The following is a 23,970-nucleotide window of genomic DNA, read 5'->3' as shown; positions in this document are numbered from 1 at the left end:
TTGAACACAAGTGTGAAATAGGATAAATAATCCATTTGCAGTTACAACACAAAGGAAAGAACCTTTCTGGAAGTCTAAGGAAAAGTTTACGATGTTCTTAAGGTTATGGTTTGTTTCAATAACAAATTTCAAAACCTTAAATGGTGCAAGAAGTACTAACATCTTAACCATAACCAGATTTCATATTATCTGGACAAGAGAAGCTGGTTAAAATATCCTTAAAAACACCATGATTTTTTAAAAAGCAAATTGCAATTTTCCTAAATATCAAGAGGGCAAGAAATGAGAAACAGCCATGTGGTTTCACAAACTCCCTATTTAGAGGCTAGCAGGAAAGAGAAATTTGTACCAGATACTGAGGGAAAGGTTAAGGCTGTCCCCTCAGTCAGGGCCAGTAAGGAAGCAATATAAATAAGAGTAGGACAGGAAGACTGTAAAAAGAGTAAAGAAAACACAAGCATTCAGTGGACTTGTAAAGCCCTCAGTGGTATTTATTTGTGAGAAAGAAGGAGGGGAATTATAATAGAGGACAAACTAAGCACATTTCCAAAGACGAAGTACAAAGTGAATTATTAGTATGCACCCCAGGCATCAACTTGCCATCACTTCCATCCAGAAATACTTCCTTGCCCTTATTTTGGTACCAACCACTAATGAGAAATCAAGGCATCTTATCCCTTCACCTTGGAGCCCAGGGGAAAAAGGGCTGCTGAGGTCTGCCAAGTCCAATCATCAGGACTCCATTTCCACGAAGTAGTTTTGGGCCAAATACTCAATAAGTTTTAAAGTGCTCCTTTGCCTGACTTTGGACTGCAAGTATCTCTCTCCCTTGGTGATCTTAATGATGAAGAATTTGGCTAGTTAGGGTTCTGGTTATTTCCCTCTCTTCTCATAGAAAAAACATGACTCAGTACTGACGCCATTATGATAATACACACGCACTCTCAGAAGAGGGTCACAGTATCCAACTGCTTTTAAAGGAAGAAAAAAGAAACGACAGAAGAATGAAATTTCAAAGAGCAACAGCCAAATGGAATTGGCTGGGCCCTGAACAGTGAAACCACTAGTTCTGGAGGGAGGCATAAAACGACAAGAACCTGAGTACCCTCAGGCCGCTGCACCTGGGGAATTGTGGGGACTGGGGAGCAGGGAGAAAGCGGCAGCCTCTTCACTGAAAAAGAATTTCTAAGTTGCAGAGTCCTTCAGAATGAGCACAGTCACACCTCGGTACTCGTTGGCTTCAGAACTTGTCAAACCCTGTACTCTTCCCATTTTGACGAGAAAAATATGTTTTCAGCACTTGGTGCTTTGCTCAGGACTCGTCACACTTGCTAGAACTTGTATAAGCCACTACGCTGCCCCGCAAGCAAAAATGCTTCATCGTTCAGTACTCGTGGGTTTCGGCACTCATCACGAGTTTGGGAAAGAATTAACAACCAGTACCGAGGTACCACTGTTCTTAGCACCAGGCTACTACCTAGCCAGCAGTGGAGTAGCGGCCTGCTTCTTATGCCGTCATCTCTTGAAATCACCTCCAGCTCTACTCAGGGTGTCAGTAAGGTGTGCTCACCAGCCCCTATCACAGGGTATCTGCTGAATATTCTCTAGTAATCTTGTGGCATTTCTTCTAGACTTTAATGGGGACTGTGCCAGAAACTTCTTCCTGATAAAAAAACTGATAGCCTAGTTAGCCTAGCCAAGTCAATCTTTTCCATTTCATAATATACATTAAACTCAATGTGACTCAAAAATATACTCCTTGCATTTAAAATCTCTTAGAGATCTATATATTGAAATATTCCAATTTTCACTGCTACCTGCTGTTACACTTCCCAGAGTGTGGTCAGGTAGAGCCCTTGCTCACGCCTCCTTGCCATGTGTTTGCAGTTGGGGTCCTCTGCATTCAGACGGCACATGGCTTAGATTTTGATCAGAGAAAATAAGTCTAGCTTTTTTAAAGGTTTAAACTTCTTCAAAAACACTTTGTAATGTAAACGTGATTAAAAAAGGGGTCACATACTACACCTGACAGGTTCAGGGGAGGCCCAATGGCAGGCTGTAAAGTCCCAGAGCCCACAGTGAGCCCACAGGCGGACAGAGTGGAACACTCCCCACCCACCAGCGGGCCACGGGGTGCAGTGTTATCCTAGGCCCATAGCTTCCTTGACAAAGATCAATCTTAACTTTGAAACTGTCTGTTGTCTCTGTGCATCTAAGACAAAATACCTTTGAAATGTCAGAGTCATCTCTGCCAGGCCCAGAACCCTTCCTTGTTCTCTTGTTCTGCCACATGCATCTCCATGGGCTGTAAATGTTAACTATTCTGTACCCACCAATGTAAAAGTATGCCTCTCCATTTTGCTTTTAATCCACTCTTAGAGGTTTCCCAACTTTGCTTTCTCCTGCCCGCCTAATCTGCCACCAACGAATTTCTTGTAACCCTCCCAAAGTACCCTCCTTTGACTCGCATGTCTAAAATAAGCTGCAAATCTGACATTTGCCAGAGCATTTTCTTAATCAGTTCAGACTGTGCTTCCCAGTGACTGTTGTCAGTTTAGCTCTCATAAGACTCAAATAAACTCTTACAAGACTTTTTCTTAGGCTGGACATTCTTTCAACATAAAAATAATCTACTTATCAAATTTAAGGTGATCCATTCCCACCACCAATTACATAAATACTTTCCAAATGTACAGAGTTACAGAAAAATCCAGGGTAAAATGAAGTGCTTTTTGTAAGGATTTTAAAGAGCCAGTTAATTCTGTTCACATCAACCATAAAGTGGGATGGGGCTCATCACAGGACATTTCAAACTCAAAACCTACTAGGAAGTGGTAACAGCAACCACTGCCCACAACAATTACCAGTGGCATGCTGTCCCTCCTGGCAACCAGGAGCTAGAAGTCTGTCAAAGATCCCCTTTCCTAAAAGCTGACACAGGTTAGAAACTGAGAGGATACCAAATGTGCTGTGATTAATTCTGGAGCACAGAGAGAATTCCAATACCTAACACTATCAATTTGCTGAAATGAAACGTCACATGGCCGGCCAGTACTCACCCATCTCAGGAACGCGCACTGCGAGTTTCCCGACACCATCAACCAGCACATCTGGTGTGCTGCCGTGTCCATCTTCCCAACCGCTGTCATCACACTGAGCCTCCACAATGACGTCAGGGCTGTCATCATGGCCTTTCAGGGGCTGTTGCAGATGGCTGCCACAGAGCTCCTCAGGGAGATCTGATTCATAGGCACCTTCTGTTTCTTTGTCACTGCTCTCTGGTTTAATTACCTGAAGAAAATAGAAAAGTTCTGCTAGGTCACTGCAGCGAAGAAAGGAAAAGAGCAAATTTTTCATTTTTCTTTCCTAAGGAAAACCTGAATATTCAGAAACTCCAGCACTGGACACTCGCCACACAGTTTGAACAGGATCTTTACTTTCTGAAGCACAGACTACCTTATGGAGATGATCGATCCAGCAGCACCAGGTTGGCACTCAACCCTTCAAGACACCCAAGATCAATGCCACTTCCACTTCTTGTTTTCCTGATGCACATTTTCATTCCCTCTCCCCTAAAGGCCCCAAGTACCAGAAGTACCACCCTGCTTTATACGGGTTCATTACGTAGGATCAATAAGTATGCCAGGTAATGAAAAAAGAACTCAATGTAGCAGGTCACTGCACTCTCAATGAAGCCACAAGAATAAAATATAAAGTGAAATAAACAAAAGTGTCAATAAGAGTTTACAAAATGTTCTCATATAAAACACAAACCCTTAATTCTCCATTTCAGTGCCTGAAATCAGGATCAAAAGTACACAGCTTGTGGACATTTACACTACCAGTAAGAACGAAGCATTACACAATGTCAAATATTTTCCATAAAATAGCAGGAATTAATAAATAAATCACATCACTCAAAATGGTGTAATTAAAATATAAATTAATATGCTGCATTTTAAAAGATGCCAGGACACACAAGAAGAGAACAAATGTCTGGAGGAAGACCATCAGAAGACCACAGGATACAAAAGGCACTCTATAAGTGTCCCGTGTTGGATAAGAGTGAGGGCTATGGGATTAGAGAAATGGCTAATTCAAGTCTGGAACAGAAAACAAACAAAATTACCCTAGAACATCTTGTCAAAGAAGAAAAACAAGGAAGCTATCAAAGGCTAATAGGATCTTGCCTAAAGACTTGGGAATCATCATAAAAGGGTTCTCTGTTGTTCGACCTTAGAAAATTCTAAGCATTTATCCTACCTTTCCTGTATCTCAGGTTAACCAAATAGTCGATGAGGTAAAGTGGTTCTTCACAGAAGAGTTTTAGCTAATAAAGAAGAAAGGAAAGATGGTCAATACCACCATTTTACCATCCCTATTAAAATAATGGATTCAGGATATGATAATCAATGGTCACTAAAACCAGAAAGTCATAACCTGATGGGGATGGAGTTTTATAACAGATGGACCACAGTGGCAACACTTGAACCCACTAATCAACATAAATGTCTTAAAAAGAGGAAGAACCAAAGTGCTTCCTCACGCACCATAACAGGAAGTACATACAATTAACTATGAAGTACTTTTTCCCCAAAAGTTAAACTTAAATCTTATTTGATAAAGGAAACAAAGTAACACATTACACAATACCATGGAGAGGATCCTTTTATATTTAATCCCTAGGAGATTTCATCCAGTTTCATGGCTTTGAATCTCTATATGCTATTAATTCCCAAAATTAAATGCCTATCTTCAACTTTTTCCTGGCACCTCACACAAGAGAGCCCTTGGTCCTCACCACAACACACTCCTCTCCCAGCAGTCCCTCTCTCAGCCAAAGGCACCAAACTACGGCACGACCTTTGGCTCTCCCTCTCACACCCCACATCCAATCCATCAGGAGAGCCCATCGGCCCTTCCTTTAAAATGTATCGCCTTGCCATTTCCACTATTACTACACAAATCCATTCAACCATTATCTCCTTGCTAAACTACTGCAATAACTGGTCTCCTGGTTTCCATTTTGGACCAAAGCAGCTAGTGACCCTTTTAAAACATAAATCAGATCATGCCCTTCTCCCAACAGCTTCCGACACCCTTCTATCACCTTGTCACAAGGCCTTGTCAAATCGGCCCTTATCTCTGTTTCCATTCTTGTTTTCTACAGGTTGTTCCTCTGCAAATGGCACTCCAATCCTAGAGATCTTTTTGCTATTCCTAGAATACTACAGCCTTCCATCTTAAGGTTTTCACATTTGCTATTCCCTCTATCTAGAAAACTCTTTGCCCAACTATTCATGGGCTCGCTCTCTTCACTTTGTTCAGGTCTCTGCTCAGATATCCTCCCTAGAAAGGCCTTCCCTGGTCACATTAATTAAAAGAGCCCCACCTCACTGTCACTACTCTACCTGGCTTTATTTTTCATCACTGTGCTTATCCCTACCTGCAAATACATTACGTACTAATTTACTTTGTCTCCCAAATAGAATTTCGGTTTCATGAGCACAGAGGCTATTTTATTCACTGCTGAGTCCCAAGAGTTGAGGACAGCATTTAGTAGCCACTCAAATACATATTGATTGAGTGAAGGAAGGAAGGAAGGAAGGAAGGAATTAATTAATTAGGAAATGATTTGTTCGGAGTCTCTTTTCCCTGATAAACTGTAAACTCCGTGAAGTGACCAAGGTTACACCTGACAGAGTGTATACTCAAGTCTCATTTGAATAAAGGACCAGAGATGGTACACTGCTTCTAACACTTCCAGTATCAATCTATCCATCTCTCAAGGCCTAGTCCAAATGGCCGAGAATCCACCACACAGCCTTTCCACTTCCTCCCCACCCCATCACCCTCACCTGCCCCAGACGAATAAATTCTGTTTTCCAAAGTCCCAAAGCACTTTATCTATACCTCTTCTATGGCACTGCCCAATTTCTTCACTATATTAGTATTCTATATCTATGATTTACCTCATCTGTTAAGACTATACGCTCATCAATTATATATTATACATCTTTGTATATGCTACAGAAACTTGGCAATCAATCTAGGTACTCAATATCTGACAAATAAACAGATGAATATATGGGTAGAACAATGAAGAAAGAAACATAAATTGATCATCAGGATGCAAGGGAGCTTTCAGGACAGTCTGCAGACACAGTGTATGTGGGTTAGAAACCAGAAGCTCAATTTCCCTTGGATATGCAAAGGAAGAGGCCTTCTTCTGTGGGAGAAACCTCCAAAAGGCAGAAGAGTCTAGTTCACTGACTTTGAAGTTTAGCAGATCCCTCTAAGAATCGGATGAAAGCAATTGACCCTCCTTCACAGAAAAAGGCATACTATAAACAGAAAATGCTCTGTAAGGAAGTACAAGTGAGGAGAATAAAGGGTCTGATGCTGACAATTCGGGGTATCGATATTTTGGAGAGCTCTGGGCTCAGAGTAAGAGGAGTGGGGCCCGAGGAAAATTAATGTATTCCTGACCTGCTTAACTGAGGACTTTTCCAATCCCTCTGGTTTCCTCCACAGCCCTGACTGCACTTACGACTGCGAGTGCATGCGGCAGTGGGGCCAGTTCTCCCTGGAGGGTTAGCCTAGTCTCTGGAGGGTAGGCCAGAAACGGGTTGGTGAAGGAATCAAATCATGGGTCATACAAAACCTTTTCACTCTCAGTCTTATTCCATGAACAGGATAGGATGGGTGCCGCATAAGCAATGCTAACAAAAATAAACAGTGAAAATATAGGCAGATACCAAATGGGAGAGTACTAACAGGAAATAAAAGTATCACTTGCAGCTACTAAAAATACTCAAGAAAGAGCACGCTACAATACTTAATTTTAATTTCCTTGAACTCCGCTTCCCCAAATGCACAAATGCACATCCCCGTGTGCACACACACACAGAGAAACAGTTGTGGGGTGCACACTACAATTAGTTTTCCCGAGGACAGATCCGCAGTCTACCTACTGTCTCCTTTTGGAAGGTAACTCAGGGTGACAGAGTGGTGTGGCAGTGTGATGAGGAAAAGGCAATCTCCTTTCTCCATCAGGCTGCAACCCTTATGCTCTGGGGGTTGGCGAGTGGTAATCTTGCTCTCCAGTAACCTCGGGGATGAAATTGAGGGGGGCTATGAGAACCTCACCACTGAAAGGAGGAGGGACGAAGTCTGACCTCAGAATCTTGAGTTGAGAGACCCAAGAGAAGAGGAGACAGACCTTTAGGAAAAGCTGGAGAGGCGTAGCAGGACTTCTCTACTCTGAGAGAAACATAAGCCTCATGTTAGTGACAGAATGGCCTCGGAGAATCCCCTTCCTTCAAAGACAAGAACACCAGCTGGGTCAGACACCGTGAATGGTGGGAGTGGGAAATGGCTAAGGAAGATGCTAATCTAAAAGGCTAGCAGGATTTTAGAAAATAATATGTGAGAAAATATATAGGGAAACATGTCATAAACATACATAAAAGCATTGCCATGATAGATTATTGATAAATTCGACTACATAAAAATTAAAGTTTTCCTTTTATCCTAAGATAACACAAAAGAAAATGTAAAAAGAGAAGCCACAGAAGTGCTCACATCCAGAATGTATAAAGAACACCTACAGATCAGCGAAAGGCAAACAATCTAATGGAGAAATGGGAAAAAGTCTTGAAGAACATCTCACGAAATGGAAATGCAAAATAGCCAATAGGGAAAGGTGCTCAGCCTCACTAGTCACGAGAGAAATGCAAATTAAAACCACAACGAGATATCACTATAAACCCACAGCTGGGCAAAAACTAAAAAGCCTGACAACAGCAAATGTTAGCAAAATGTACGGCAACACAGAGCTTGCTATACACTGAATGTACACTGAATGTACATTTTACATTCACACTGCTGGTCCAAGTGTGAACTCATCAGCCCTTTGTAGAACAGATCGGGACTGTGAGGGAAAGAGAAAACAGACCCACTCAACAGAGGCAATAGACCCTGCCCTGGCTTACTCAGCTACACTGCCCTGCCTCCCTCGGGGTTTTGACAGGTTAACACATGAAAAGGAGAAGACTGGGGAAGGACATACACACAAAAGCAAGGAGATTAGAAAGTGCAGACTTTCCCTTAGGAAAGGCAAGTAATAGTGAACTACACAGTAATAGTGAGAAAGGGGGATGAAGCAGACTTGAGAGTTCAGAATGCCAATTTAATGAGACCCGTCTTTATTGTAAAGCAAGTAAAGTGAAGAAGTAGGAAAAAGTGGTTAAGAGCAGGAACTCTAGTCAACAAACGGGGTTCATATCACAACTCTGCCGCCTACCAGCCACACCACTTTGGAAAAGCTATTTAATCTCTTTGAATCTCAGTTTCATTATCTTTCCAATGGGGACAAGAGTGTCCAATATCATAAGGTTATTGTCTAAACTGAGATAATATATGAAAAGCTCTTAGCACAGGTGCCTGGAACATGGCAGGGAGCTCAGTAAGTGAATTTGTATAGGGGAAACCATCAGTCTTCAGAGCCAGGAAGTCCAAGGTGATAAAGGCCCATCCCACTGGCAGCTGGAAACGTAGGTTTGAAGATGGAAGAGTGTCCTGGGGACAGAAGTCCAGATTAGGGAATTAACCACAATGTGTTGACAGTAAAGCAAAGGTGTCCCAGGGTCAAGAGTCAACTGAAAAGAGAAGCTGAGATTAGAGCCCTGAGAAGAGACTCCAATAAAGGACGTTCAACAAGGGAGAGGAGTTAGTGAAGTAGAGAGAATTTAAATATAATTATGAGTACGTTGATCATAATAAACACTAAGGCTTTTATTATTACTCTCCACATTCATATTGTATAATCTTCCCTGTGCCTTTAACTGATTTGAACCACACAATGACCCCGGGTGATTTAGAAGAGGATAATTATCTCCATCTCTGAGGCAAAAATGGGTTCAGACACGTCACAACCTCACAGCAACTGAATAGCAGAGCCGTGACAAGCACACAGATCTAGGGCTCTCAGTCCAGGGCTCGCAGTCCTGCACACTCCTGTGGGAGATTTCTCCTGCAAACAGATTCAGAGCGAGCTTTGCACATACAGCTCCCCACCACAAGCATCACTGCATGCAGCACCTCTGCATCTTCTGTCTGCCTGGCAGTCAATATTCAGGGCCCAGCTCTTCTCTGACTATAGAAGTCAGTGAATGTTTCTCTGACTATACCCTCCCTCTCAAGAAATGTTCTATTTCCTTCCTTTATTCCACTATGATTCCTTAACTATTCTTTCATTACAAGATTCCTTTTTTTTTTCTTTCTTTTATTTTTCATTACAAGGTTTCTTGATCAGGCTATATTCCATTTCCTTCCTTGAATATTTTTTTTCTCTAGCTAGGCAGCAAACCATGTCACGTTCATTTTTTATATTCCCTAGAGGCTCCCAAAATGTTGGGCATATAAAACATGCTCAATAAATATTGGTTTCCATCTCTCTTCTTCTGAAAAGAATGAGAAAGACCTGAATTATCTAAAAAAGAAACATTCTTTAAAAATTGCAAGAAATGAATGAAATAACTACCAAGCAGCAAGAGCCAGCTAAACAGAGATGCCTGTCAGCATGATACGCATGTCTGGAGAACAGGAGTCATCAGTTACTTTATCACAGTCGAAACTTATCACCATAAGGAGCAAACGTAAACACAAATGCGAATGACTAAAACTGGAAGCTATTTAAATAAATGTATTTTCCTAAAACAAGTCTAAAGCTTCTTATCTAAATTATAACTCCAGTTTCAATATAAACTCAAAATAACCATAAAGTTCACCACTCCCCAACTTGAAAGCAACAGTTTTAGCAAGAAAAGTCACAAATGCCTAGATAAAGAGGAGCAAGTATAGATCTGAGCACAACTGCCAAGGGCGCTTCCGGATTCCTACTGACCCATCCCTTGGAAAGCGGGAAAAACCGTCTAGTCTACCGTGAGCTGTAAATTAGACCAACTACCAATAGCAACTGAAACTTACCAGAATCAAGAATCTGGCCACTTCAAAAGTATGTGGTGTTGATTAGATTTTCTCCCCCTTCCTTTCAAAATTAATATAATGTATTGCAAAACTGGACAGCAACAGGAAGAGTCCCTGTAACCAACAATTCCAATGGAACCCTGAACAAAAAATACCAAGAACATTTCCATTACACATGGCCTATCCAAACTCCAAGTATGAAACATCCCATAGTTTCCCCATTTAGTCATATAGAAAAGCCCTTCATGAACACAAAAGTCATCTTTGATGACTTCTGAAGATGACTTGGAAGATTATTTTAAATCTTACAAAAAGAGCAAGTCTAGACTAGCACTGGTAAATCCTGTTCCAGCAAATAAATTCTAATACATCCCCCTGGGATAGGGGGTTGCTATCAGCTCGGTATAAAGCTTCTCCTGAAGATTCACACAGACGTGTGTGCACACACTCTCTGCTGAAAGGGCAGTTCAGTTTAGCACATGCTGGCTAAGGACGGTGCACAGGCGATAATGCCCTGGCCCTCCCACTCCCCGAGCCACTGGTTCAGACCTCAGGCATGTCACAGTCCACCTAGGAGGTGCTCTGCATTTCTTAGCTCCTCTGGCCAGGCTTAAGTGACAGTACTCACTTGCCGTACATGTCTGAACAAACCTTTAAATCCCCAAATGGCATACTTGGGACAAAGAATAATACACTGTTCAGGAAATACTGTGGAGCCAAGTAAAGCAATTGATATTTCCACAGGGAGTTCCTGACAAGGATTGCCAATGGCTTCTTTCATTATAAAATATGACAATGAACACTATTGTTTTAAAGACGTACTACAGACGTTCTTAGAGGCATACCTGTTATTGGAAAGTTTGTTTGCTTAAGATAGTTCACCCAAAAGCACCTTTTATTTAGTTAACAGGAAGAGAACATATTCTCTCTATTCTTCTGGTGACTCAGGGCAAAATTCTTCTTATCCGTCTAGGTCAATTAATCTGTCTGTCTGTCTGTCTGTCTGTCTCTCTCTCTCTCTCTCACACACACACACACACACACAACTATCATATCTGTCAGCTCATCCTGTCAATTCTACCTTCATTGCCACCATGGCCACCACCCTGGTCCGTATATCTCTCACCTGGATATAGGCAACAGCCTTGTAAGGAGTCCTCTACTCTTGCCCCCTTTCAGCCTACTCCCAACAAAGCAGCCAGAGTGAGCCTATGACACGTAAGTCATATCATGTCAATGCTCTAAATCCTCCAAGGCTTCTCACCGCCATCAGAGCTAAAACCCAACCCCACCCTGATGCACAGGCCCTACCTGATCTATACCCAGCCCCACGAGCCCTCTGATGGCATCTCCAGCGATTCTCCAGCTCAGCCCCTTTGCTGTTCCCTGAACACATTGGGCACATAACTGCTGTTCCCCAAGACTGCCACAAGGACAGCTCCCTTGCATCCTTCCGTTCTTACTCAAAGTCCCCTTCTTGATGAGGTCTTCTTTGGCCACCCTATTTAAAATCTCAATACCATCCCCCAAAATTCTTACCTCTCTTGCTTATTTCATTTATTTTTCATTTTCAGTACATATCATTATTGAGCATGCTAAGCATATTTTATTTACATTTTTCTCTTTCCCAGTGAAATGCAGGCTCCATGAAGGGAGGAACTTTTTTTTTTGCCTATTTGCTCCTTGTTCTATTTCCAACACTTAATATAGTACCCAACACAATGTCTTCTAGACAATTCCATCTTAATGTGCTACTGTCCTCTTAAACTCAAAGCATCAAAACCACTAGTCCTTCCCCTCAGAGCAGTTCCCTTTCTGGTCTCTTTCTCTTCAAAACCACTTGGACCACTTCTTCAAGCCTTTCAAACCCACAACCACATTTGATTCTTCCTTCTACTGAACATACTGCTTCACCAAACCCTTCACTTTTCTTTCTACAAGCACTCTTATATCTCCACAAATTCTTTGGTATTCTCTGCTGGGGAGAGTGGGGCATAAGGGGACTAAATGGTAATGGAAAAAATAAAATAAAGATTAAATTTAAAAGATTCCCTGGTATTCTCAATGCCACCATCCCACAAATTTCTAGGAATAAAAAACCTGATTAAATTCCCCTCTGACTCAAAAAAATTCCATGAATTTCTCTTCCCAAGAGAAACTAACTCCCTGTTCTTTGGTCTACCATTCCAAGACCTTGACCTTTTCAATGTCCATTGACCTTTTTCTGACCATTTTAATGTTACCTGCCAATACCTTCCTTTATAAGCCATTCGCAGGCCACTGCCAACTCTTTCCCGGCTTAGATCACAGCAATCCCAGAATAGGTTTCTAAAAACTTAGAAGAGTAGAATCTGTCTCCCTCTTTCTACTTTAGCAGGGAAAACTACATAGCTCCCTTTAAAAATGGTTCAATTTTGGTTTAGCTGTTTTAAGGAAAAAAAGAAAAGGAAGAAGGGCTCCTGCAGAAATAAGTGATCTGTGTCTGTCAAGGAGCCCGCCACTGTGCAGACCAGGCTTGGGCTGTAGGAGGGGACAGTGCAGAAGTAGGAGTTGTCAGGCCTTTAGAGTCTCCAGACACAGTTTCCAAGGGATCACAGGACTTGAACAGAATGGTGGGTGTCCTGTACCATGTGCCTTCCTTCTCTTCTGAACAGCTACCACAAGCAATTAACTAACCATCACCTAACTCTGACACAACCAACCCTCTGTACCTAGTCACAAAGGAGAGTAAGAAGCAGCTATGCATCCCCTTAGAGGAAACCCAGTTTACAGAACACAGCAGAATCCAACTACAGCAACCTCAGTAGCAAGGTGATAAATATTTTGATGGCAGAAATAAGCAGAGAGGTAGGGAAAGAATTTGGCAAAATATAACACCAAGTTCTGAAGCTCAGAACAGTTTTTAAAAAGTCGGGCAAGAAGCTAGATACAGGCAAATCTGGGAAAGCAAATCCTAAGAACTAGTACCTAAGAGACAGAAAACTTCCAAGAATAGAGCTGAAGGAAGGAATAGATAATTACTCAGATTTAGTGAAAGAATACTTGTATATGCATGTGACCTTGGTCAGGTAGCCCAGTTGGTCAGAACGTTATCCCAATATGCCAAGGTTGCAGGTTCAATCCCCAGTCAGGGCACATACAAGAAGTGCCCTGGCTGATGTGGCTCAGTGAATTGAGCACCAGACTGTTAACCAAAGGGTCGCTGGTTCAACTCCCAGTCAGGACACATGGCTGGGCTGCAGGCCAGGTCCCCAGTGGGAGGTGCTCAAGAGGCAACCACACATTGATATTTCTCTCCCTCTCTTTCTCCCTCCCTTCCCCTCTCTAAAAATAAATAAATAAAATCTTCAAAAAAAAAAAAAGCAACCAATGAATGCATAAATAAGGGTAACAACAAATCAGTACCCCTCTCTCTCTCAAATCAGTAAATAAGGAAAAAATTTTAAAAAGGAATATATGTATGTACATGTAACTTTGTACGTTCTGGTTGCTTTTCTTTATTGTATTTTCACTTAAGTCTTTAAAATATATGCAACTTATTAATTATGATTGTTTTAGCCACAAGAGACAGAAAAACCAAATAGAATTGGTTTTTTAAAAGTAACTTAGTGACCTAGGTAATTGACCCAATCATCTCATGTTTACGGGAGTGTGTGACTGTGTGTATGTGTGTGTGTCTCAGCTCAGATTGCCTCACTAGCTCCATTTCCAGAGTAGCCTCTCTCCTTATAGTGTAAAGAAGGACTCCAGCAGCTTCAGAATTATACCCCATCCCCTTAGAAACCCCCAGTGAGAAAAAGAAACTCTTGCTCAGGTGCTCTGCAAAAAAGTCCCAGGATTCCTCTGCTGGCTGATTTGGGTCATATGCTCATCACGGAATCAATCACTACAGCAAGGAGGTGGGCTACATTATGGAATGCAGCCAATTTTTCAATCTTAGTAATGAACAAAGTTGAAGCCTCCTTAGATGCTCAAAGTAGGATTGTTTTTGAAGACAATTCTCTGTATTTTTATTAATAGTAAAAGCCTACTAATATCATTTCCAACTATTTCCCTAAACCAAAGATCATTCCTCTTTAAGAATCACAATTTCTGATATGAAATCAAAGCAAGGATATAACGTCATTTAGGAAGGAAAATAACCTACAAAGTTTAAGCAACAATCAGATAAAGATTATCTGTATTTAAAGTTTTTGCAAGTATAAAGAATTAGCTGCAGTACCTGACCTCAGATTCATTTACCTCACATCAAGCTCCAGAAAAATGGATTTCACATCCTTGAGACACGCTTCAATATCCTGGACCTCACTAAAATACCAGCTCAATTTGCAGATTATTTCAGAAAACCAGACAGAATACCATGAAAAAATTTCAGGACAAGGGAGATTCAGGACACTAATACAAGGGCCACAATCCGAGAGACTAATCATGTTCCATATAAGCCACTTTCCTATTAACAGGTTAACCACAATTACCTGAAAAGCCGACCAACACTTGACCATAAAAACTAAAACCACGTTTCTTTGACTAGTGGTTGTTGTCATACTATAAACTTTGCACCTATTGCTGGATTTTAAAAATAGATCTAAGGTATGGTCTACTCAAAAAATCTACTTGTATCTGCAACCATCCTTCCCTTCTTCCCAACTGAAATTGCAGACAGGGGCATCCAGCTTTGAACATTATTTCTTGCCTGATGGCTTTGCTCATTGGATCACACCTCCTCACCACCCCCCCCATTACACTGCTCCCTCCTCCTCTATCATAACACTTGCTCATATCACTATACAGATATTCTCCATAATTTCCCATCTTTGAAAACACTCTCAGAAAACTGGAGTAGCTATCTACATTAACATCAAAGTCAAATTTAAGAAAAAATGGTATTATAGGTCAAAGAGGAATATTTCATATTAATAAGAGAGTCAAGGATGGCCAAGATGGAGGCGTAGGTAGATACACTGTGCCTCCTCGCACAACCAAAAGAAGGACAACAACAATTTAAAAACAATCAGAACTTACAGAAAATCAAACTGTATGGAAGTCCAACAACCAAGGAGATAAAGAAGAAACATTCATCCAGACCAGTAGGAGGGAGGAGATGGGCAGCCAGGTGGAGAGGACTCGTGGCAAGGCGCAGGCTGGCGGACCCAGTGAGATGGTGGCTGGTGGAGTGGGTGGTCCCTCAGTTGCATGTGGATAAACCAGGAAGAACAACTGGGGAGCGAGACAGACTGAGCAACCCAGGGCTCCAGCGCAGGGAAATTAAGCCTCAAACCTCTGGCTGAAAACACCTGTGGGGGTTGAGGCACCAGGAGGAGAAATTCCCAGCCTCACAGGAGAGTTCGTTGGAGAGACCCACAGGGTCCTAGAATGTACACAAGCCCACCCACCCTGGAATCAGTACCAGAAGGGCACAATTTGCTTGTGGTAGTGGAGGGAGTGACTGAAATCCAGCAGAGAGCAGAGCAAGTGCCATTGTCCCTCTCCGACCCCTCCCCCACATACACCACCACAACGCAGCTATGTGGGTTACCCCGCCCTGGTGAACTTCTAAGGCTCCGCCCCTTACTACATAACAGGCCCGATGAGACAAAAAAAAAAAAAAAAAATGGCCCAAATGAAAGAACAGATCAAAGCTCCAGCCCCCTAAGCAACTAAGGAAAAAATACAACTAAGCAACAAAGAGATAGCCAACCTATCAGATACACAGTTCAAAACACTGGTGATCAGGAAGCTCACAGAATTCGTTGAATTTGGTCGAAAACTAGATGAAAAAATGAAGGCTATGATAAGAGAAACAAAGGAAAATGTACAGGGAACCAATAGTGAGGCAAAGGAAACTGGGACTCAAATCAACAGTGTGGACCAGAAGGAAGAAAGAAACATCCAACCAGAAAAGAATGAAGAAACAAGAATTCAAAAAATGAGGAGAGGCTTAGGAACCTCCAGGACATCTTTAAACTTTCCAACATCCAAATCATAGGGGTGCCAGAAGGAGAAGAGGAAGAACAAAAAATTGAAAACTTATTTGAACAAATAATGAAGAATTTCCCCAATCTGGCAAAGGAAATAGACTTCCAGGAAGTCCAGGAAGCCCGGAGAGTGCCAAAGAAGCTGGACCCAAGGAGGAACACACCAAGGCACATCATAATTACATTACCCAAGATGAAACAGAAGGAGAGAATCTTAGAAGCAGCAAGAGAAAAGGACACAGTTACCTACAAAGGACTTCCCATAAGACTGTCAGCTTATTTCTCCAAAGAGACCTTACAGGCAAGAAGGGGCTGGCAAGAAGTATTTCAAGTCATGAAAGGCAAGGACCTACGCATCCAAGATTGCTCTATCCAGCAAAGCTTTCATTTAGAATGGACGGGCAGATAAAGTGCTTCTCAGATAAGGTCAAGTTCAAGGAGTTCATCATCACCAAGCCCTTATTATATGAAATGTTAAAGGGATTTATCTAAGAAAAAGAAGATAAAAAATATGAACAGTAAAATGATAGCAAACTCACAGTTATTAATAACGAAACCTAAAACAAAAACAAGAACAAACTAAGCAAACAACTACAACAGGATCAGAACCACAAAAATGGAGATCACATGGAATGTTATCAACAGGGGAGTGGGAGGGGGAGAGAGGGGGAAAAGGTACAGAGAGTAAGTAGCATAAATGGTAGGTAGAAAATAGATAGGGGGAGGTGAAGAATAGTATAGGAAATGTAGAAGCCAAAGAACTTATATGTATGACCCATGGACATGAGCTAAAGGGGGGGAATGCGGGTGGGAGGGGGTGTGCAGGATGGAGGGGAATAAAGGGGGGAAAATAAAAGGGGGACAACTGTAATAGCATAATCAACAAAATATATTTTAAAATAAAATAAATAAATAAATAAAATAAAAGAGTCAATGCCTTAGTAAGCTATAATGACTATAAACGTTTATGCATCTAATAAAAAAGCTTCAAACCAGGTGAAGTGAAATCTGACAAAAGTGAAGTGAGAAATACATAAATAGCCAATCATAGATATTGCAACAAATAAGAAAACAACTAGACAAAAAACTAGTAAGGACACAGATCTGAAATATATATATACACAAATACATATGTTTGTATATGTATATCCGTATTATAAAAGAAGTCTTACAATTCATTAATGTGAAGACAAACTAATTAAAAAATAGGTAAAAGACTGCACAGACACTTCAGAAAAGAATATATATGTATATGTATGTGTATATATGTGTGTGTATATGTACATATATATATGAATGGCCACTGAGCACACACAAAAAATATGTTCGGCATCATTTTGTCATCAGGGGAATGCAAAACAAAAGATAACAAACAACGACAGAACAAAAAGTAAGCACGCATTACTGTACACTCACCAGAATGGTAAAAATTATAATACTATGTCCTGGTGAGGAGAAAATGAATCACACATTTTTAATGGGCGTGGAAAATGGTAAACTACTTTGGAAAACAGCTGCATGGTTTCTTATGAAGATAATAAATATATGCTTCCGACATGACTCAGCAATTCCACTTTAGGTATTTAACCAAGAGAAATAAAAACATACGTCCATACAAAGACAGGTACTGCAATGTTCACAGCAACCTTATTCTTAATGGTCAAAAACTAGAAATTATCCAAATGTCCTTCAACTGGTGTATGGGTCAACAACCTCTGAGACGTGCACACAATGGAATACTATCCAACAACACCAAACAACGTGAATGAACCACAAATGTCTGTGCTGACAGAAGAAGGCCAGACTCAAAATACTTCCATTTATACGACATTCCGGGAAAGGCAAGTCCATAGGGACACGAAGCACACCCGTGTTTGGCAGAGGCTGTGGGGAAGGGGTAGTGTTAATTAAAAAGGGGTGCAAGGGAATCTGGGAGTGTGATGGAGCTGTTTTCTACCTTGTCTGTGGTAATGGTTACGCAAATCTATACATGTTTTAAAATTCACAGAACTGATGCTAAAAAGCGTGAATTTTATTATTTGTAAATACTGTATGTGAACCAAATAACTCTCTTTTATACTCAAACAAGCTCAGCATGTATATACAGGAGGCAGCAAAACTCAATTAAAATATCAAAAGTCTGAGCCAAAGTTATTAACTGAAGGTATTAAGTATTTTTCATTCTGGCAAAATCCAATAAACATTTATCAAAACCTTATAATGTTCAAGGAATCTCCTAGGCATTAACTCCTCCTTACAGTGAGGTGACACTTAACAAGACACTTTCAAAATTATCATCACTAGTATTGTCCGCTGATACCTGGAAATATGTAGGACCACAAAGTACATCCCAGTATCTTTAAGCTGAAATCAACATCATTCACGTGGCACAAGCTCTAAGCAATGAAAGGAATGACTGTTTCCTACTGCAATGACCAAAGGAGGGTTTATGAAAGATGGTGGTAACAGCATGGGTCGAGAAGACAGATACTGATGAAAAAGATAAGGGAAAAGTCCAGGAAGCAGGCACGTTTGCTAAACAAGGAGACCAGTGTGGTAAGCGCTGAAAGCTTTGACATCCACACCCATGCACACACACCACAAAGGAAAACTGAGTGCTACCTTGCCAAAGACAGCCCCGAATGCCAAACATTTATATCTTAAATGCACACACATGCACACACAGTTTACTTGTCTTTATTCTCAACTTCATGCTTAAAAGAAAGATAGCCAGCAAGACAGACACCAAGACAGAAATGATGCAACACTCTGAACACAAATGGAGCTGAGGTTCTTGTACACCAAGTGTCACTGATCAACTGGCTATATATAGAGATCTCCATGTAGAAAGCTAGAACTCGCAACTCTCAAAGGACTCACACTCAAAAATAATAGGGTACAGCCCGGGTTGGTGTGGCTCGGTGGATTGAGTGTTGGTCTACAAACTAAAAAGTCGCCAATTTGATTCCTGGCCAAGGAACACGTCTAGGTTGCAGGCCAGGTCCCCAGCTGGGGGTGTGCAAGAGGCACCCAGTCAATGTTTCTCTCACACATCAGTGTTTCTCTCCCTCTCTTCCTCCCTCCCCCTCAACAATAAACAAATACAATCTTTTTAAATAATAATAATAACAATAATGTGCAATGGTATGGAGTCCGGGGAGTGAGGAGGCAAGAGCTGAAGGGATCAAAGCCTGAGCAAGAAAGGTAGCCTAATAGAAGGGCAGGCCAGCAATATCAGCACAGTGGTTACAAACAGGAATGAGCAAGTAAGTGAATGGACAACGAGAGCCAGGCTCCTCCCTATTAGAGATGGGAGTTACAAATATAGAAAAGAGAAACTATAATGAACCCTGTGATGTTGCACTGGAATTGGAGCTAGCAGTGTGAATCAGTTTTCTGGATGGATGGATGGATGGATGGATGGACAGACAGATGGAGAGACACATAGACAGATGTATGCGGGTTTGGTCCCCAGTCAGGGCATGTGCAAGCAGCAACTGCTTAATGTCTCACTCACATCCATGTTTCTCTTCCTCTCTTCCTCCCTCCCCCTCTCTCTAAAATCAGTGAGTGTGTCCTCAGGTGATGATAAAAAATAAAAATTAAAAAATATATACAATACCTGACTATTTAGTCAGGGGCACTGACCTCTTTTCCCTTGGACTATCAAATTAAAAAATGACAACAGCCAACACAATAGTTGTCCAGTGTGAATGAATCAAAATTATACCTAGTTTTTTTTTGTCTGATTAGCAAAAATACATTTTTTTGGTGTGCTGCAGAATTTCAGTAATTGGTGTACGTGTGCTGTGAGAGGAGAGAGGTTGGAACCCTCCGCCCCAGTGGGTTATGACAGCATGAGCACCTGTCTCTCCATAGGACAGGCCACCTGAAACTAGACCAGGCAAGGACGAGGAAGCGAATTCTCAGCAGAGATGACACTGGAGAAACCAACAGGCTTCAACCTCTGAAGCCACAGAGGACTTTCTTCCACCCCAGCAGGCCCAGAGCCGGAGACCTGGCAAGTAAACAAGATGGCTCTAAGAATCTAAAGCAAATTTCCCAAGATCTTTGAATAAACATTGACCTGATTTTTAAAATGTATTTGTCTAAAGGTTTTGTTGTTGTTCTTGTTGTTGTTTTTGACTTGTTTGGCCCCAAGGGCGGTATAGCATCATTACTTTAGAGAATGGGGGTGGGGGAGGGCATGTTTTTCACTAAGGAGGTAGTTCGTCCTCCACCACAACGACTATATTTCTGAGCAACTGTAGGTATACAACCCAGTATCATTTCCAATTCATTGTTCACGTCATGTCACATTTCATTTCAAACCAACAAGGCCGCGAATGTTCCCTGTGAGCTCTGTGCACTTCCATGATTCAGAAGCTGACACAACAGAGGAAGGTCTTATGAACTCTGAGACCAGGCTGCCACATACGAAATTATCCTGGGAGATAATCTGTTTATGAGGTTTAACTTTGAAGAAGAAGTAAAAAAGGATTAAAAAGAAGAAGAAGAAACCTGGCCTCAAGCTGCAAAGTGCAGTAGAACTGTACGTGTGCGTGTGTGTTCACAAGAATACACAAGCAAGGGGCTTATCTACCTTGTTTTCAAGCTCAAACCTGCCCAGAGCTTTGGGAAGAAAGTTACATTCATAAGAAGCTCTCTCGCTTCACTGGGTAGCTCTGATCATGTAAAAAACATGTCTTTGCTTTCCTATTAGCACTTTTCTTCCTTGCTTTGTAGAGAGCCAACCAAGCCCAAGTACCAAAGAGAAAGCTATTTTTGAACAAGTGGGGTCCAAAAGAATCTCTTTGGAATTATACAGTCACTGAACAGCCCCAAATGCTGCTTTCAAAATCAACTGGTAAAATCTAGTCTTAAAAGAATCATCTAGATTTATGCTGGGTTTGGTGGTGCTATTATTTTTGATATTTAAGCCAATGGAGAGTCTCCTGAAGGTAAACTTTTCTTTAAACCAACCATTTTCTAAGAGCACAAAGCTAGAAACACAATTTTCATAGTTTTATTTAAATCATTTTTTAAAATATTTATTTATTTTTAGAGGGGGGGAAGGGAGGGAGAGAAACATCAACATGTGAGAGATACATTGATCAGCTGCCTCTTGCATGCCCCCAACGGGGGTCCTGGCCCACAACCCAGGCATGTGCCCTGACTGGGAATCAAACCAGCGACCTTTCGGTTCACAGGCCAGAACTTAATCCACTGAGCCACACCAGCCAGGGCTATCATTTTTAAAGCTGTCATCTTTCCCCCACTGTGACAGAAACCTAAATTTGTAATACAGTTATATATACTCTAAATCATTACTAGTGTCTATAAAACATGAGATAAGGTTTATCAAATTTTTTAAAAATACGAAACAAAAATTTTAACAATGGTAGTAACAAGTAATAATATCACAATACTACTATTAATGATAAACTCTTTATGGTTTATAAATATTACCAAATAAACACCAGTACATTTTCTTCCTTGCCTTTCATTTACAAAAACTGCCCCATTAACTTAATTTGAAAATCAACAAATTCACTTTGTATCACCCATTGTACTTTAAAGCAAGAATTACATAACTAAGGGTGATCTTAAAGACCATGTAGATCATTTTCGGGTACTTCAGAATTCTTTTTTCATTAGTGGGGATAACTTTGTAGTAAGTGATATATAAGCTTTTGCCTGATCTCCCTAATGACCGAGGGCATATAACTTTTCAGAGGGCTAGTCAAGACTGCAACATATTATTATTCCAGTGTGTTAGCCATCCGTGCAGTTCACCAGATATATCCCATTATTGCTATGTGGAGACACTTGGAAGGACTACACTTCACGGTTCTGTTGTGGTAGAGCCAGGTGACCCTTTCTGGCTAACGAGTTGTGAGCAGAACTGATAGTCGCTTTGGAAGAAAGGTACTTTAAATGTGGCCCTCAAGGGCTCAGTTTCCTTCTGCCACAGGAAAGGGGAATCCTCCTGATGGCAGCTATTCAGTTATTCTGGAACTCTGGAATAAAGACAATACAAAGCAAAGCCCTAAATGATTTGGATGGGCCAGGAGCATGAGTAAGAAACAAGCCATGTCGTTACACAGTATAACCTTACCTAGCACACAGCTGTCCAGCAATTCAGACACTGCAAAGGAACGCTCAGTCAATCACAAACATTTTATGTCAATAAGTAAATGTTGTCAGTGGTAAATTCAAGAGCAGGAAAAAGTAAATTTGAGTTATCATGTGATTTTGGCCAAACTATGATTCTCAGTCCTCATTTCAAAGAAGAATAACAGCAACACCTGACATCTCTGGAGCACTTACAGTGTGCCAACACTGTTTTCCATACTTTACCTACACTGACTCATTCCTTACACTGAGCATGAATTCCATCAAACCATTTCCACAGAGTTAAGAGGGAAAGAATTAGTACTCTAACAAATAATCCTAAAATATTAATTGGGAGTTTCCCAGCACAAATAAGCTACTCTATCCTTAAATGATACATTCCTTATTTCAGACATTTCAATTTGAATTACAGAGATCTGAAAGCATGTTTAAAGCAGCAAAGAACCTTAAGTATTTGATCCCAGAGCTGGCAATAATGAAGAAGAAAAGATGGTTGTTAAAAATAGATTTGTGTATATAACAATTTGGGGAAAATCTGATCATGGTAGTAGATATACCTTACCTACCATACTGCTTGTGGGTGGAGGTGGCAAAGACCTTGCCCTCCCTCATTAAGTAACTTCCAAGTCTTTTTTGGGCCTGCCACCCAGGCCAAGAAACCAAACAGTTCTAAGAAATCCTAATTCCACTGGAATTGAGAACAATCCAAAATGATAGTGGTTATATAAGAGATTGGATTAAATATAATCTAGTATGATGGGTGCATATTTAAAGAAGAACTTGGAATACAAAACTTTAAAACAATCACTTGAAGGAAAAGTTAGTTGTCAAAGGGAACAATTCACTGCACTAGACCAATTTCATGTGACCATAAGAAGGTTTGGAACAGCCATAGAAAACCAGGGATTAGATGTGCACTTTGATTTTTTCTATTGTTTAATTTAGAATAAGAGTGGTTATTCCTATCAGTACTTCCTTTATTCTTCTAAGTTGAAGTTATTTCTTTCTTTCTGTGCCAATCTCTTCCAAAATATCCATCCATACTTCCATTATTTCCTTGCTAAAATATTAGTATTAAATAAAAATGTTTTCTTAGAAAATGGATAATAGACATATTAGAAAATACAGAGTAACTGTCCCTGCTTCCCCACCCTCCTTAATTCATGTATGTATCCTTTGCTTTGTTGTAAGTTAAATGGAAGAACCCTGTCCCGAGAGAAATTTAGACTTAGCTAACACAGTGTTTGATGGGTGTATCCCCACTGTATCCTGTAGGTACAACGCAGGTGCTCAAATACCTGGGGGGTAAATGAACAGTATTCCAGGTTCCCAGTGGGTATCAATGATCAAATCAATCCCAGGCTGTCTTGCTATATTTTTAAATACTCAAACAAAAGAATACAGAAGCTAAGTTCCAAGGAGTAGAAATTTCACTTGAAATCCACCCTGACTCTTCAGCTAGTTAGCTTCTGTTTTACCTGATTGAGCATAATTTTCATATGCTCCTGCTGGCCTCCTTCCCTCTGATTTTCTCAGTCACCCCCTATGGTTGCATCAACTAAGCTGCTGGTCATAGCTCCCAACCAAGATAGGTAATATTTAAACAGCTCTGGCTCCTCCTATAGGAGGCCTTACTTAGCTTTTAACCCCCCTCCCAGACCCAAGATACCAAAACTGAATTCTGGGCTCCCAAATGTACTTTATACGCCTAGAAAAGGTCCAGGATTCTGGATCTCAGGGTTGGTCTTCTGCTTTGGTTCTTGCTCCCAATACTGCTCTAGCCAATTCTAGCTTGGGGATCAAATCCTACCCTTGACTCCCAGACCAGTGGCTTCCTCTACTAGTCTGTTCGTAATAAGATGGTCCCACA

The 23,970-nt window shown here is 41.0% G+C and overlaps 1 protein-coding gene across 7 annotated transcripts in view; it reads right to left on the bottom strand.

Moving 5' to 3' along the window:
• DIS3L2 (DIS3 like 3'-5' exoribonuclease 2) overlaps window positions 1-23,970 on the bottom strand; it is a 280,596-nt gene that overhangs the window by 205,913 nt on the left and 50,713 nt on the right. For all 7 annotated transcript variants that reach the window (XM_053919206.2, XM_053919207.2, XM_024564295.4 and 4 more), the window contains one exon: window positions 3,060-3,291. In XM_053919206.2, the coding sequence (XP_053775181.1) occupies window positions 3,060-3,291 (232 nt within the window). The remainder of the gene's footprint in view (window positions 1-3,059; window positions 3,292-23,970) is intronic.

This window comes from Desmodus rotundus, chromosome 2, assembly GCF_022682495.2.
Source record: "Desmodus rotundus isolate HL8 chromosome 2, HLdesRot8A.1, whole genome shotgun sequence".
Taxonomy (NCBI): Eukaryota; Metazoa; Chordata; class Mammalia; order Chiroptera; family Phyllostomidae; genus Desmodus; species Desmodus rotundus.
Note: the sequence above shows the minus strand (reverse complement) of the source record. Positions and strands in the feature narration are given on the sequence as shown.